Source organism: Ammodytes marinus (genome assembly GCF_949987685.1).
Source record: "Ammodytes marinus genome assembly, chromosome: 6".
In the NCBI taxonomy this organism is placed as follows: Eukaryota; Metazoa; Chordata; class Actinopteri; order Uranoscopiformes; family Ammodytidae; genus Ammodytes; species Ammodytes marinus.
Window position 1 is genome coordinate 17,151,726 of NC_137235.1, and position 14,614 is coordinate 17,166,339.

Below are 14,614 nucleotides of genomic sequence, written 5' to 3' on the forward strand. Positions count from 1 at the left end.
AGGACAGGGTAAAATACACTTTGAGTGTATAATCCATGGTATCTGCACATTTTTAAAGTTCAAATTTAAAGACATTTAAGACCTTTTTAAGACCTCTAAAATGAAAAAATAATACCAATACCGCGGTAACAGAAATCGACAAACTACACTATAGTCCGTAAAGGGTTACATTAAATCTGACTACCAAATATTCAATGCACTTTAGCTAACAACTGCTGTCTAATTACAGAAAATAAAAAACAAAAAGGTCCAACTAGCTGATCTTTTGAGGGAACTATTAGTATCTTTAAAGATGAGCTATAGTTGGACCTTTTCGGGTTGAAGATGGCCTCAAAATCCACTCCCAAACCTACTGCCAGTTTCTAGAAGATACTTTCTTCAGTGGTACAGTAAAATGTCTGCATCTTTCAAGAAGACCATGATTTTTATGCAGGACAATGCTCCATCACATGCATCGAAGTACTCAATTGCATGGCTAGCCAGTAAAGGCCTTAAGGATGAAAAAATAATGACATGACCCCCTTCCTCTCCTGACCTAAACCCTATTGAGAACCTGTGGGCCCTGCTTAAACGGGATATTTACAGTGAAGGAAATCAGTACACCTCTCGGAACAGTGTCTGGGAGGCTGTGGTTGCTGCTGCACAAAAAGTTGATCGTCAACAGATCAAGAAACTGACAGACTCCATGAATGGAAGGCTTGTGACAGTTATTGAAAAGAAGGGTGGCTATATTGGTCACTGATTTTTTTTTTTTTTACATGTCGGACATTTTTATTTGTAAATGTTGAGTTGTTTTATTATTCTCACTGTAACAGATGAAAATAAACAAGTGAGATGGGAACATTTTCGTTTTTTTATTTAGTTGCAGAATAATTCTGCATACTAATAGTTGCCTAATAATAGCAAAACATATATATATTCTTGTAAGAAAGACAAAATCTCACCTTTACTTTCGTAAACATTCAGGTTTAGGTTCTTTAACATGTTGGATTGACCGAGAGCACTGTAGTTGTTCAATAATAAAATTAATCTTCAAAAATACAACTTGCCTAAAAAATTTGCACAGTGTAAGAGATCACTGTAAAGGCAACCTGCAAACCAATCATTACCACCTTTTCAACCAATTACAGAACTGTATCAATTGGTTTACATTTACTGATTAATCGAGTAACAAGAACAGTTTAATCAATTTAGAAAATATGTGTTAGGTGCAGCATATAATATTTTAATTAGGCTAAATTAAAAATGGGATATTTTGGGGGAAGAATAATCCGAATGTTCTTCATATTTTAATTCCTTATTCAATAAATAACAAACTTAGTCCATTAACTTTATTTTTCAGAACTTATGGCAGAAACTATTTAAAAATTGGTTCCACAGGTCAAGGGAGGTTTTTGCAATTTCAAAATCGTATGTTGGCCAACTGTAGATTTACATCCATGCTCACGAGACCTGCGGTAATTTGCGCAAAGTAATTTTTTCTTCATACAGTATTGTTGCAGGCGTTCAGGTTAATAAACCGCGGGTATTAGAGTTGTACCGATTGGCAAAGGAAACGTAGGCTACTATCTGCGATTGATGGGAGGATCGGCAATAGTTTTTATCTAGCTGTCAGAAAGGGAGTGCAGTGTGGAGAGAAAGAAAGTGACAGAAAGAGACCCGCGTCTCACTCCATGAGCTCACGCCAAGTCAACGCGACCTGAATGAGCTGAATGAACGTCTGATGAGCAGCTATTTATAAATATAGATACATAAACATTGTTTACTAAACACAATCAACGTGTTGTGTGATTTGCGACAGTAGCCTACCTATATCAGCGGACGGGTGGTTGCGCACCTACAAGCAGCGGCAGTGTGTGGTCGCGGGGTGAAAAAAGCCAGCCAGTCGTCCTCCCTCCACCTCTCACCGAATTTATAATAGCTGGGCATGCATTTCGCTGGGTCGTTCTCTCCTTTTTTGCTCTACCGCGGCCGACTTCAAATTCGAAAGCAGGGAACACACATTCTTCTTCTACGTTTTAAATGCGGTACTCAGCCTCACACGGCCGTACTGCCTCTAGCGTAGGTGTCGGACTTGCCGGATATCTTTGTATATAAAACACAGATAAAATAAAAACATAGAAATCTAACAATTAAACTAGAAAACTAGAATGAAACAAATAAGGCAAGCTCATTAATTCTGCCCCCGAGTAAATTTAATGCCGCCCACCCAATAATTCCAGACTTTTTAAGACATTTAAGGCCTTGAATATTGAAACTTAAATTTAATGACTTTTAATGCTTTTCAAGATCCGCGGCAACCCTGGTATAATCATTACATTTTTCATCCATGCTGATGCTTCTGTTATTATTTGCACTATTCTGTTGCTGCTGTAACCTGAAAATGTCACCACTGTGGGACTAATAAAGGATTTTCTTATTGTTGACACTATTTTTTTCTTAAAGGATAACTTCACTGATTTTACACAAAGAAGTTCAGGTTCTTAGTAATTGGGGGAACTAGTCAAACTTTTACCCCTTTTCGTTTTTGTTTCTAAATCGTGGGAGTACCTTTTTTATTTTGATATGTCCTCTAAGCTTAGATAACTTTGATCAAATTTACATTGATATTGTTTGAGATATTTTAAATTATATATTTATATTAATATCTTATTATTTAATTGCTCATTTGGAACAAAGTTTGTTTTTGACACTTTCCGAAGATTTTCCTTAAATTAAAATGAAGCCTGCTTTGCATACTCACTCTTTGCTTTACTGCATCACTGTACAACTAGAAAATATTTTGTTAATGCCCATGACAAAGGGTGTATGTTGTATGATGTAACAAAGAATGTGCAGATACTGCGTATAGGACCAATAGTCACAAACATAACTTGTTATCAAAATTATTTGAAAGATGTTTCACAATTCCACACGTTTTAAGAGTTTATAGTAATACTGCAAAAAAATTAGTAACAAAAAGACAGGTTTACTGGTATTTTCTTTACAACTTATGTCTACTATATGATGTGATTATTACTGATTCTTTGTTTTAGTCACCGATTTAACCAATAAAAAGAAAGACATGGCGCAACAAGATGGTACAGTCAAGAACATCCTTTTTATTCAATCAGGTGCTGCTCTTCTCAAACTGTGATTTTCTTCTTATGGAAAAGAAACTGTAATTAACACATGCATTTCACCTAGAGCTCTGGGGGTGTTCTCACAAAGAAGTGGTGCTGCACTGAGGACGTAGACAGAGGCATAGAAGAGCTGGGAGTCAGGGGGCCTAGGGTGCTGCCTATTACACTAATAACCATACACGCTTAAGAAGATAAAGAACAAAATAAACAACAGAACATAGACACGGAGCAGTCCAGCATGAGGTGGTCAGAGGAGAAAAGTGGAGGGACTTCCCTGAATCCCTATAAATCTGAGAGGTCAGGTTCATGCTGGCTTTTTTATCTATCTGGTTGGTGTGTGTGTCTTAAATGGCTAATACTGCTGTTTCACTGTGTGAAACCCACTGTGAACAATAATACTTGACTTTAAAAGATTGGTTTGAATGGATGTGGGATATGTCCTGGAAATGCAACCCCCCTCTTTCAGCCCCGTGCAGGACAAGTCCGGAAATAAGGTGCTTGTAGCTTTCACTTACAGTCCAAGGCACCCTCAAAGAGAGCTTAAACAATAGCATACCCCGATAGCAAATATTTAAACAAATCAAAATTTAAAAATATAAAATGGGGGGGGGGGGGGGGGGGAATAAAACAAAGCCAAAAATAAATAGCTAAAACAAAAAGAGCAAACTCTTATCCTAACCAAAGCAGCCCCTTTTTCAACATCCCAAAGCAGTCCATCCAGCCCTCACGACCCCGTTTAACCTCTTTCAAGCCGAACCCCTGAAGTCCCTTCCTAACCCACCCAAGTACACCCCCAAAAGCCCGTCAGCGTAATTTGTTCACTTACATTAGCTGTTGAATGGAGAAGCTGAAGAAGATGGGTATGGTAATACAATGTGAAGCATACAGACAAGAATAACATGTGAGCGAACTGCATTCTGCTCAGACAAAAGTTTTTCTGCAATTTTTTTTCCATCTTCCCAACAGCAGAGAGGGCGGGAGAGAGACAGAGAGAGAGAGATAGAGACAGAGAGTGACGGACACACAGTTACAGACTACTCCAGTGTCTAAGAGAAAACAAGACAGTGGAGACAGAGGGGAAGAAAAAAGCAAGAGCTGAATGAGAGCAAGTTTTTTTGCCTTTAAATTTTTTTTGTCATCATTTATCAATAAAAAGTAAATAACTAATTCACACCAGTTTCCATATATATGTATATATATATGGAAGCAGATATAGGGGAAGGTACAATGGAGGGGATTCATTTTGAAGGTGGAGTGAAAAAAGAAGTCCCTGAGTGCTGAATGGGCAACAGCATGTTGCCTCGCCGCAGCACTCAGGGGCAACCTGCTTACTCCAGCCATTTCCACAAAAAAAAAGAAAAAAAGGAGGCGATCTGGATTACAAAATGGAGTCTGTGAACAAAAGGCACTTTTAAGGGACAACCTTTAACTGCTGGGAAACTATACACTACAGCACAAGCACTATTAGAGTCATTTACAGAGGATGGGGTGGAACAGGGGAGAGGCTCATCTTGCTGCCTGTTTCATAAATGGTTCAGACCTCATACTTTTGCCCGGTTTTAAGCTACTTTCTAAGCCTATGTTCTGTTATCTATGCAGTAGATAACAGAACGGGTCTAACCTGATTCTCTTTTCCATTGTGTTTGGCTCTCAACACAACTCACTGAGTCCTCTATCCAGCTCTGGATTCAGAAACATATCGAGATGACCGTGGTAATAAAATATCTCTGTAAGTGAAGGAACTTGTTGTGTGTTTACACCACTGTATGCGATAAAAACAGGATAAATTGGAAGGGTTTGTTTTTTAGTTTTTTATGCTGGTGAGTTTCAGGCAGTGTGTTGGTATTATGCTATCTGAAGAGCTTGACAATATGGGTTTGTTTTTCTCTAAAGGTTGAACCAAAATGCCTTTTGTGTCACAACCTTATGGAATAGGAACCTCTCCCCACACTCAATACAAATAGAAGAATAAAAATAGAGAGGAATAACGCTGTTTCCTAAATGGTCTGTTATTTTTGTTCATTACCATTAATTTACAATAGGTCTGAATGTGCTTTATAGTTTTAAAGCACCAGTTTTCATCTGATAGAGAATTCTTTTCTTCTCGAGTTATGTAGATATTTTTTTTTTCCTTCAGCCCTACCACATTTTTATAAACAACTGATTACACATAAAACATTAAAAAAGAGACAGAGGAAATAAAAACAAATACCCCCAACTTACAAAGACTAGGATTTTTCATGGCCCCCTATTTTAGAGTCCCGGAGCTTACGGACTTGAAACAAATACATTTTTTTTCTCTTTTCTCTTAGCTTTCTTAAAAATCTCTAACAGACAAACACAATGATCTACCCAATGCATTGCACGTGGCTCAATCGACACATATTTTTCAATAATAATACTTTCCATCAAAAAACAAACACTTTTTTTTTCTTCAAACCTACTGTCGATTTTGTGACATGTTCATCTAGGTATTATAATGCTGCGCTGCAGATGGCGATGGCGTGTGTCATTTGATTTGTACTGATAACAGTAAGGTGATGTTACTGAAACAGGTTGGGGGCAGAAGGGGGATGGGGTGGGGGGATTCAGAAAATAACTAGACTGCCAACCAGCTCATGTAGTAAAAGTTAAAAAGGAGCATATATCATAAATATATATGTATAGGATCTCTCTCTGTCTTTACAAAAAAAAGTTTGCAATCGTCTATAAAGATCTGTCCTAGGCCAATGATTTCCACATGCACCAACGCTACCATTCCCTGTAGCTTTAGCTTATATGTGGGAAGGGAACCTGAAGTCAAGTTTATTACTAATTGCATGAAGCGAATACAGAGGCACTTTCATATATTGTTATAGTCTTGATATATGGTTTTAGTACATAGAGCTAATGTTACTAGAGAGGCTGAGAACAGGGCCTCAGCCCTGTTTACTATCCCTGCAAAATAGAACCAACAGCTAGGCAGTCCAGTTATTTTGTGAGGTCGGCTTTTGTTGGATTGTGTCACGATGGAAATAATACCAATATCAATTTCAATATGAACAATGACATAAAAAATATCTCAAATTAAAAAGACAAATCTTAAGTGAATGAAAAACCATTTACAAAGGCAGTTTGGAGAACCAAATATAAAGGCTTCCCTTTATTACTTTATGTCAGGTTGTTGGTGGTGTTAGTGTGCATTTTATATGTGCGTTTGTGTGTGTGTGTAGTCCTCTGGGTTTTCCTGTGACTGGACTGAGGGATACAGGGTGAAGCAATGCAAGGGATGCATGTGGTGAGCTGTTGTTACTCTGCTGTCCATATGTGATATTTGAGAAACTGCTGTTGCTGTCTCGTTGAAATCTGTTTTGCTGAAATTTGAGCGTGAAACTTAATGTGCTAATGCAAACTAAATACATGCAAGAGAAGGTCAAAACAATCCAAGTGAGACAAACCAAAACCAAATCTGCCAAAAAAGAGAAGGAAATCGCAAGAAAACACCTACAAACAAAATGAAAGCTAATATGAAGCTGGATGCTGCATGTGTATTACTGTAAATTAAATTCCTTATTTATGAATAATAGCAAGAGGATATTATGAGTGGTTGTGTGAGAGACTGTTCTGGAGAAGATGGTCTGTAAATGCTGTGCACAAGCATGGGTGTGTTTGTGTGTGTGTGTGGTGCATGTTTCAGGGCCTAGACTTGTTAGCACAGCCTCATCCCTGCAGTGGCAGCCAGCCTCGACTTGCTTCTCTAATCGCTCATCTGACCATCGATGTGCAATACTGTTCATCCCTTATTCAAAATTAATAGTGCATAGGTGAGGGGACGAAAAAGAGCACATGTGGAGTTAGTGTTATGACTGTTGTGTATCGTGTGTTCACTCGCTTGCACTCGACTCATGGCTATCGCTTCTCCCACAGCAGGACGCCCTGATACTTTGACAGGTAAACAAAGACCAGCCACTTAGTGCATACATGTCACACCATTGGATGGTGTCACCATGATTGGCCAATCAGAATGAAAAGAGGCTCAGGGCTGAGCGAAAGGAAGCGTCATAGTGTGGCGACACACAGTAGTGAGGCTGTGGTTACGGTCTGGGCCCTGGGCAGCACTGAGCTGCTGATGGGGTGGGGGTGTGGATCAGGTGGGACCATGCACCTAGAGGAGAGGTACCTGGAAAAGTACACAGATATGGATGTGTGCAATGTCGGTGGCAATCTTTTCAACTTGCACATCTTTACGACTAACTTTTGGATCTCCAAGCCAATGCATGGACTTTCATTGTGGAGACAAAATAAAATGAAATAGAAAATTATAAAAAAAATAATAAACAACAAATGTATAATTGGTCATTTGTCAGGTTGCCATATTGTGTTTCCTTTTCTGACATTTTGTGGTGTGTGTAAGATAGTTCCTCATCTTCCTCTTCCTCCTGCTTGCATTCTGAGTCCGACCACTCAATCTCATTGAAGCCTCCTGCATGAAGGGGGACCAACGTTCCAGTTCAAATAGTGGTGGATTGGGAGTCCTCGTGGAGTTGGGATGGGGCAGGGTATTTCGGGTTCTGTAGTAGTACTTTGAATAGTGTTGGCGAGAGAGAAACATCTTTTAGTGTCATCAGTCTGTTTGTAATCAGCGGTGGTATGTTTGTTTTTCAAATTTTCCAATTGTCATGACACAATTTTGATTGAGAGAGGCCTTGTCAGAGGAACCAGGACTGTGGAGAAGAACAGAAAAGAAAACAATTAAATAGCCTTTACAAAACATCCCAAGATTTGCATTTAAGATATGATGTTCTAATTCTCGTCAGTCTTGAGTTGCAGTGTAATAAACTAATTTTGAAATATACATACAGAACATTATCCCCCCCCCCCCACATACACACACACACACACACACACACACACACACACACACACACACACACACACACACACACACACACAAACAGTTATTGGTTTGATTATAGGAGGTAGCAGTGGTGGGACATCACAGAATATGAAAAGGAATTAAGTGTGAACACAGAACAGCATCTTACACATCACCAACTCCAAAGGGTCACAAGATAAGGGGTCATACAGTGATTAATAAGACAGGACAATAATATATATTTCTGCTACACATTTTTTCAGGAATGTATTAGCTTATTACTCGATAATTTCAGACCTTCTCTAAAAGCAAAGAAAGTTATCTGCTTGAACTGCACACTACAGTACAACCAGGAGGCGTGTGTTAAGTGGTTACGATGGAGTGTTGGGAGCCACTTGTGTAAATAATTGTTCATCCACTAGGTGGCCACATGCTACTCTTTTTTTCTCCCTCTCCTACAGTATTTGCTGAGCTCAGCTGTCCCATACAGTATCCACAAAAGTTATTACCTCTACTTCACCACCTGCTGCTTTTTACAGGGCTGACACTGGCGTTCTACTCATTCAAAACACTTGTGCTGTTTCAGAGCTACAAATAGCATAGGGGCAGCAGTTTTTCTAGCGTCCTGAATGGCTTTCCAGTGAGCAAACACAGGACTGTAACTGCTTCGTCATGCTGTACCGGTTTACATGTAAGGCAATCCACCAAGTATGTCTGTGCTCTGCGGGCCCGAGTGGTCTCAGGCTACACCCTAAACCCTATTGAGGGCAGCTACTCCTGGGATCCAGTTTCTGTGTTTGATAAGAGGGGCAGAGTTGAGGCTTTGGCACAGGCCCGAGCTGCTCTGGCTGCCACTGACATTCCACAGGCCTTGGCCCGGAGAGAGCAGCAAATCACCCCACCTTTATCAGCGAGCTCTCTGTTGTCCCCCTATTCGAGCAAACCCAGAGAGACTTTTATAACCCCCCCCCCCCCTCATCTCTCCTCCACCGACTCTGCCTTCCCTCTGTCCTACCCCTGATTCTGAGTTTGTAGATAGCTCCTCCTTCTTCTGGCTCCAACTTCCCTTACACCCCCGTCTCTTTTCCTCTTCCATCTCCCACTCCTGCTCTCCCTGTGTAATCCTTGGCAGTGGAAAGTGACCCCCCCCCCCCTCAAGTCCAAGTTCAACTGCCTATGACATCATGTCTGGTTGCTGTGGGCAACCAGACAGCCGGGACGTGACCGTGGACTGCAGCGAGCTTCCACTAACTCCCTCTCGGTTTTTTCCCTCCTTTTCCTTCGGTCCCTCCTACTTTTCATACTTCTCCCTCTCTCTCTGCAGAACTGAGGTCTCACCACCAGAGAGCTCCTCAGACCAGCTTTTTATCTCTGCTTCTTGTCCTGCCGTCAGTGGGAAGACTCCCTCCCTCAGTCTTGGCTAGTTGGCTTGCAGGCGGCGCGGCGGGCTGGCAGGGCCATCGTCTGAACCTCTCCATATGCCAGGGAACAGCAGGACAGGCAGAGACCTCTGTTCCTCACTCTCTGGCTGGAGTTGCTACTGACCTACTAGGCTCAGCTAACACAGGAACAGTCCATACTAATGCCCAGGTTCTCACTGTGTGAGTAAACCTCGGCAGAAATGTTTAAAGTGGACATTTTCCAATTAATGTTCGATAAGCAATTATAGTCGGGGATAAGTAAGTGTTCTGAACAGATGTAGGCTGTTGTAAAAAAAAAAAAAAAAAAAGCCCTGTTGTTGTTTTTGTAGGAGAGAAAATGAGGGGCAAGAGGTTTTTGCACAGAGTTGAAGTGTATGTGCGTGTGTGTTAAGCGCTCGCACACATTTGGATGGTGTTTGGATGTCCCCTCTGTGCCAGGGCTACATCTGTGGGAGAGTGGTGCAGGTGGGGAGCTCGAAAAATTGACTAGAGGGAACAGCAGTAGGAAAGAGGGAGAGAGAGAGGGGGGCAGGCTGCTGATGCATGATGGGAGGAGAGGAAAGGGGGGGCCGAGCAGAGCTGTGCTGAGGAGGAATGCAGATTGTTTCCATATGTGGGGAGGACAGGAGAGCGGAGTTGGCTGCAGGCAGGTGCGGTTAGCCCCTAATGAGAAAAGTTGTGTTGGTGATGGAGGAGGCCCAAGACGATGCAGCCCAGTGGCAGAGCGCAGCCAAAGCTGAAACCACAATGTAGTTCACTACTGGCCTCACACACTGCACTGATACACACTGTGGGGCCGAGCAGAGATAAATCAACACGGCTGGAGCTGAAACTAACTGGCATGGCTTATATTCACTGTGGGGAAACCACGGTACATACTCTGTAAACCAATACTGAAACTAAAGGCCTTGATATATATGGGCAACACTGTGTCAATGTAGTTGGGCAAAAAAATTTATCCGAAATATCTTGTCTGTGTCTGTATTTGCTATTTGTATTCCTATGCAAATATGTATATGAAATGTGTGTGTGACAAAATGTTCTTAGAATATTTTAGCAGAAAAAAATGGATTTAACAAAAATGTAACTGAAAGGTTCAAAGTTCAAAGACCGTAGAAATCCCAACTCAGGGTCCAATTTGCAGCTTTTCCCAGGGCTTTCCATATCATACAGCATTAATGAACTGATTGGAGTTTTCATGGACATGTATCTGTTCACAGTTGATGCGTATGGATCACCTTTCACAGCTCGGCTTGCACGTGAACCACAGATTGGCTTTGCCATCAATCGATTTGCAGGGACACATTGCCTTGGCCCCCTTAGTGCAGATTTATGAATGCAGGGTGCAGTGCATGGTCCGTTTACCCCCCCGGTTAGCTATTTTTTCAATTCACTGTCCATGTTTACAAAAAATAAACAAATAAATAACAAATTAAATTGAAAGCAACGTTATATTTATCTTGTTATCTTTGCCTTTTTGTTGTTGTTTTGTTGTTGTTGTTGATCCAAAAAAGCATCCGATTTGTAACTCAAAAACCTTGATACGATCCAAACCTTGCTGGTTGTGATCCGTTGCATCCATATTCTGTTCACACTGGAGCTTAAACATTTCCTCTTTATAACAGCTACTGATCTTGCATTTCAACAGATCCTGACGAACACTGTGATTGTGTAAAAGCTCTGGAAAAAGCTTGTAAGAGGACCTTGAGTTAGGAATAGTTATGAGGGCTTGGTTTAGCAAAATGATGCAGATAAAAGTCATGCAGGACTACAGATGCAATCTCAACTTTTAGAGTGTCAAAATATTCAAGCTGTTGATCAACACCGGTACCATAACCTGAATCACAGGGTGAAGCAGGTTTCCAATGCAGAGCCATTGTCAAAGCTCCAATCTACATACAGCACTGTAACGAGTCAGGCTTCCAGCGGGGCGATGGGAGTCAGGGAAGAAAAAACACATAAAAAACAGAGGAGGAGGAGGGAGAGATGGATGGGTGGTTGTTAATTAAATGAGGGGAGCTTGGCGGGGTACCTGAGTCTGCTGGGGGATATTCAGAAAGTTGTCCCGTGTTCCGATGCCGACAAACCGGTTGGGAGCTGTGGAGCCTGGCGTTGAGTATGCTATAAACAGAGAGAGACAAGTGTGTACATGCTTTTACCCACACACATACACACTGTATGCTCATAGTAGCGTTTGATGCTCTCGTTAACATTATCTATATGTTTTTTTTGTTGTCGTTTTGTTTATGTAATATTTACCTCCTAAGACTGTGACTATAGGATTCACTGTCAAATTAATTACTGGGAAGAGACAGTCAGGGTCAGGGATACTGATGCCCCATTAGTCAGATGGATGATTTATTCATTTTGAGGGCAAGTCACTGCAATTTGTCTTTATTAAACCATTTAACTTGTGGCTAACAAGGGGATGTCTAGTCTGTAAGCATTAGAGCTAACATGAAAAAAGCTATTTCCCCCAAATACTGTATACCTGCGCTGTTTCGTCTGAGACGCTCCTCTGCAGCCCCTGGCCTCAGCAATAAGCCACTATAATCATATAAAAACCACTGAGAATTCACTGTGGACTTAATAATAGGTTGGCGATGGAGGAACTGTATTCATCACTATTGGTAACCATTGCTCCGTTTACGTGTTATAGGGTTAACAGGAGCATCGTGGCTACAAAGTGACACCATTGAGAGATGCCACAGGATCAAATTTAGGGCAGTTGTGCTCACCGGACTCCAACATGGCGGCTGAGTAGATTTTTTTTGCATTTTGTGCATAACTTGTTTGAGGTTGAGGGGGATTGTGGAAATGTGTGGGGGTGACAGTGACAGGGCTTGGAAATTTGATGCATGAGTGAGGGTGAGAGTTTTTCCCATAGAGATGTGTGTGCGTTTGCTTTTATGACTGTAATTACGATATCTTGAGAATCAGAGACAAAAGTATAGAGAGGGGGTAAAAAATAAAAATATATATATAGAAAAAACAGTCACCGAGATGAGAGAAGAGACTGAGAGTACGATATTTATTTATATAGATAGATGATCATATAAATAAATAATAAAGTGACACGTTAATCTGAGAGTTGGAAGGTGGGGAGGAGGGGGAGGAAAGGTTGAGAGGACAGGAAGATGAGAAAAAAAAGGCAAAACAAAAAGGAGAAGGTGCCCCCGGTTTGCTCCGTCCAGTGCCCCCTCTCTCGGTGTGCCTCTCCCGTGGCCCGACTCTTGCACTGCACCTGTCTGGGTGGAACCAACCAACGCCTCACCGCTCCATGGTTGACACTCCTCTCTCCTGCTCCCCCAGTATAAGCACTAATTAAACATCTTTGATTAAGATTGTATCATTTATGTTCGGAGAGATCGGGTTGTTTTCTTGTTAAACTATGATTTCCGTGTTTTTTGTCGTTCTCAATGTTTTAATTGTTGTGAGATTTGTGTGAAAGTGGCGAGGGGATTGGGGGGGAGTGGGGCATGATTTTTTTTTTTTTTTTTGGAGTCCACGCCAACTGCCCTAATTTTGTTCCCTTGAAAAGAAAGAAGAGAGAAATAAAAGGAGAATATGAGAATATATCAAATCAAGAAAAGGAGAAGGCAAAAAAAAGAAAGGAGAGAAAGGGGGTAGATTGTATTGCCGCCGTCACAGACAGACATGCAAAGTCTGTGTTGATCAAAAAGCTGGCGGCTTACAGAGGCAACGTGCACAGGGCCCTGCTATGCTCTGCTCCCCCAAACTATAAAACACATCAAAAAGAAGGAGGAGGAGAGACTACACTGTCTCTTGTGGTGCTTGCAGGAAACCGAAAAACCAGAGAAAAAGACAAGAGAAAAAGAGGGAATAAAAAGAGGAAAGCGGAGGAGGAAAGGTTCTGCAAAGACATGAAGAGAGAAAAGAAGAATGAAGCTCAGAGGAAGAGATATCGAAAAAGCTTGAAAGAGGATCTCTGGTTTGGCAAAGGCGTGGCTTCAGCCTCGACAGAATCGGATCTTAGCTAGTACAATACAGTACAGTAAAGTACAGTCCATAAGGTGATTGATGAATTTGAAAGTGAGGCTTCTGGGGGCTGCTGAGTGTTTACTTGAAGCAGACTGTCAGCTAAACTTTGAACTACAGCAGTAGCCACAGTAGAAGTCCCAGTCACATTGTCATTTTCAAGCAGGTTTTCTACACGATTACAGAAAATAATAAAAAAAAAAGCCCAAAATGTAGCGGCACTGCACATAAACACTGGGACTTCTAAGGTGGCTCCAGCTGTTCTAGCCTAACGAACTGGATGTATTATTGCTTGGAACCAATGGATAGATTAACTAAAAAAAGGCTAAGAGCTAACCAACCTAGAGCTGGAAAATCGTTTTTTTTGGAGTGGCCTCTGTCAGTTTGTGGGGAGACTGCTTTTTTGGGGGGCGGTAATGGGTAGTTTGTGGAGGGGAGTGGGAGTGGGAGTTAGGGGTGACTTACACGGAGATGTGGGTGAGCTGAGTCCGCCATCATTGGGCGTGCTGATGATTTTAGAGTCGGGCATGGGGAGGGGCACAGGGCGCGCCACCGGGGGCGGCGGGGGCAGCAGGAAGGAGCCCGGCATTTTGCTCTGGCCACCTCCATTAGGCTGCAGACGGACCATATACAGACAGGGTGAGCAGGACACACCCCCAAGAATATATACAGTGTACAGGGAGCCAGACACACACACACACACACACACACACACACACACACACACACACACACACACACACACACACACACACACACACACACACACACATACGGGGGATAGACGGTCAAACTTGTAAGACTTCCATGTAAGGATAAGACACTCATATATTAGACAAATGGCAACCGTATCCACCTAAGTAATCCTAGGCCCATTCAAACAACACACACACACACACACACACACACACACACACACACACACACACACACACACACACACACACACACACACACACAGGGACGCAGGAGAATTAACCAAAATCATAACAATTTTAAAACAAAACAAAAATGGTCTAGAGACAGATACACTAAAAATAGCAAAGTTAAAATGGAAAAGTGATGAACATTGTCAACACATAAGGAGAAAAGAAAAATGGAGTTTAAAAAGCTATTATAGTTTAATATAAGATTTAAAATAAAAAATAAGAAGGGGAAATTAGCATTTAGTCTGTGTGCATGTGTAATTTAAATACATATGTATACTACTGTGTCTT

General features: G+C 41.5%; 1 protein-coding gene across 7 annotated transcripts in view; it reads right to left on the minus strand.

Annotated features, from left to right (window-relative positions):
• Positions 1-3,081: 3,081 nt before the first annotated feature.
• The window catches only part of LOC307251879 (nuclear factor 1 X-type-like), a 112,266-nt gene continuing 100,733 nt past the window's right edge, over positions 3,082-14,614 (minus strand). For 5 of the 7 annotated variants that reach the window (XM_080029322.1, XM_080029316.1, XM_080029317.1 and 2 more), the window contains 3 exons: positions 13,863-14,010; positions 11,431-11,519; positions 3,082-7,825 (listed from right to left, as the gene is read on the minus strand). In XM_080029322.1, the coding sequence (XP_079885448.1) occupies positions 7,811-7,825; positions 11,431-11,519; positions 13,863-14,010 (252 nt within the window). In that variant the 3' untranslated portion in view covers positions 3,082-7,810. The remainder of the gene's footprint in view (positions 7,826-11,430; positions 11,520-13,862; positions 14,011-14,614) is intronic. The other 2 variants (XM_080029321.1, XM_080029320.1) reach the window with 1 other exon arrangement.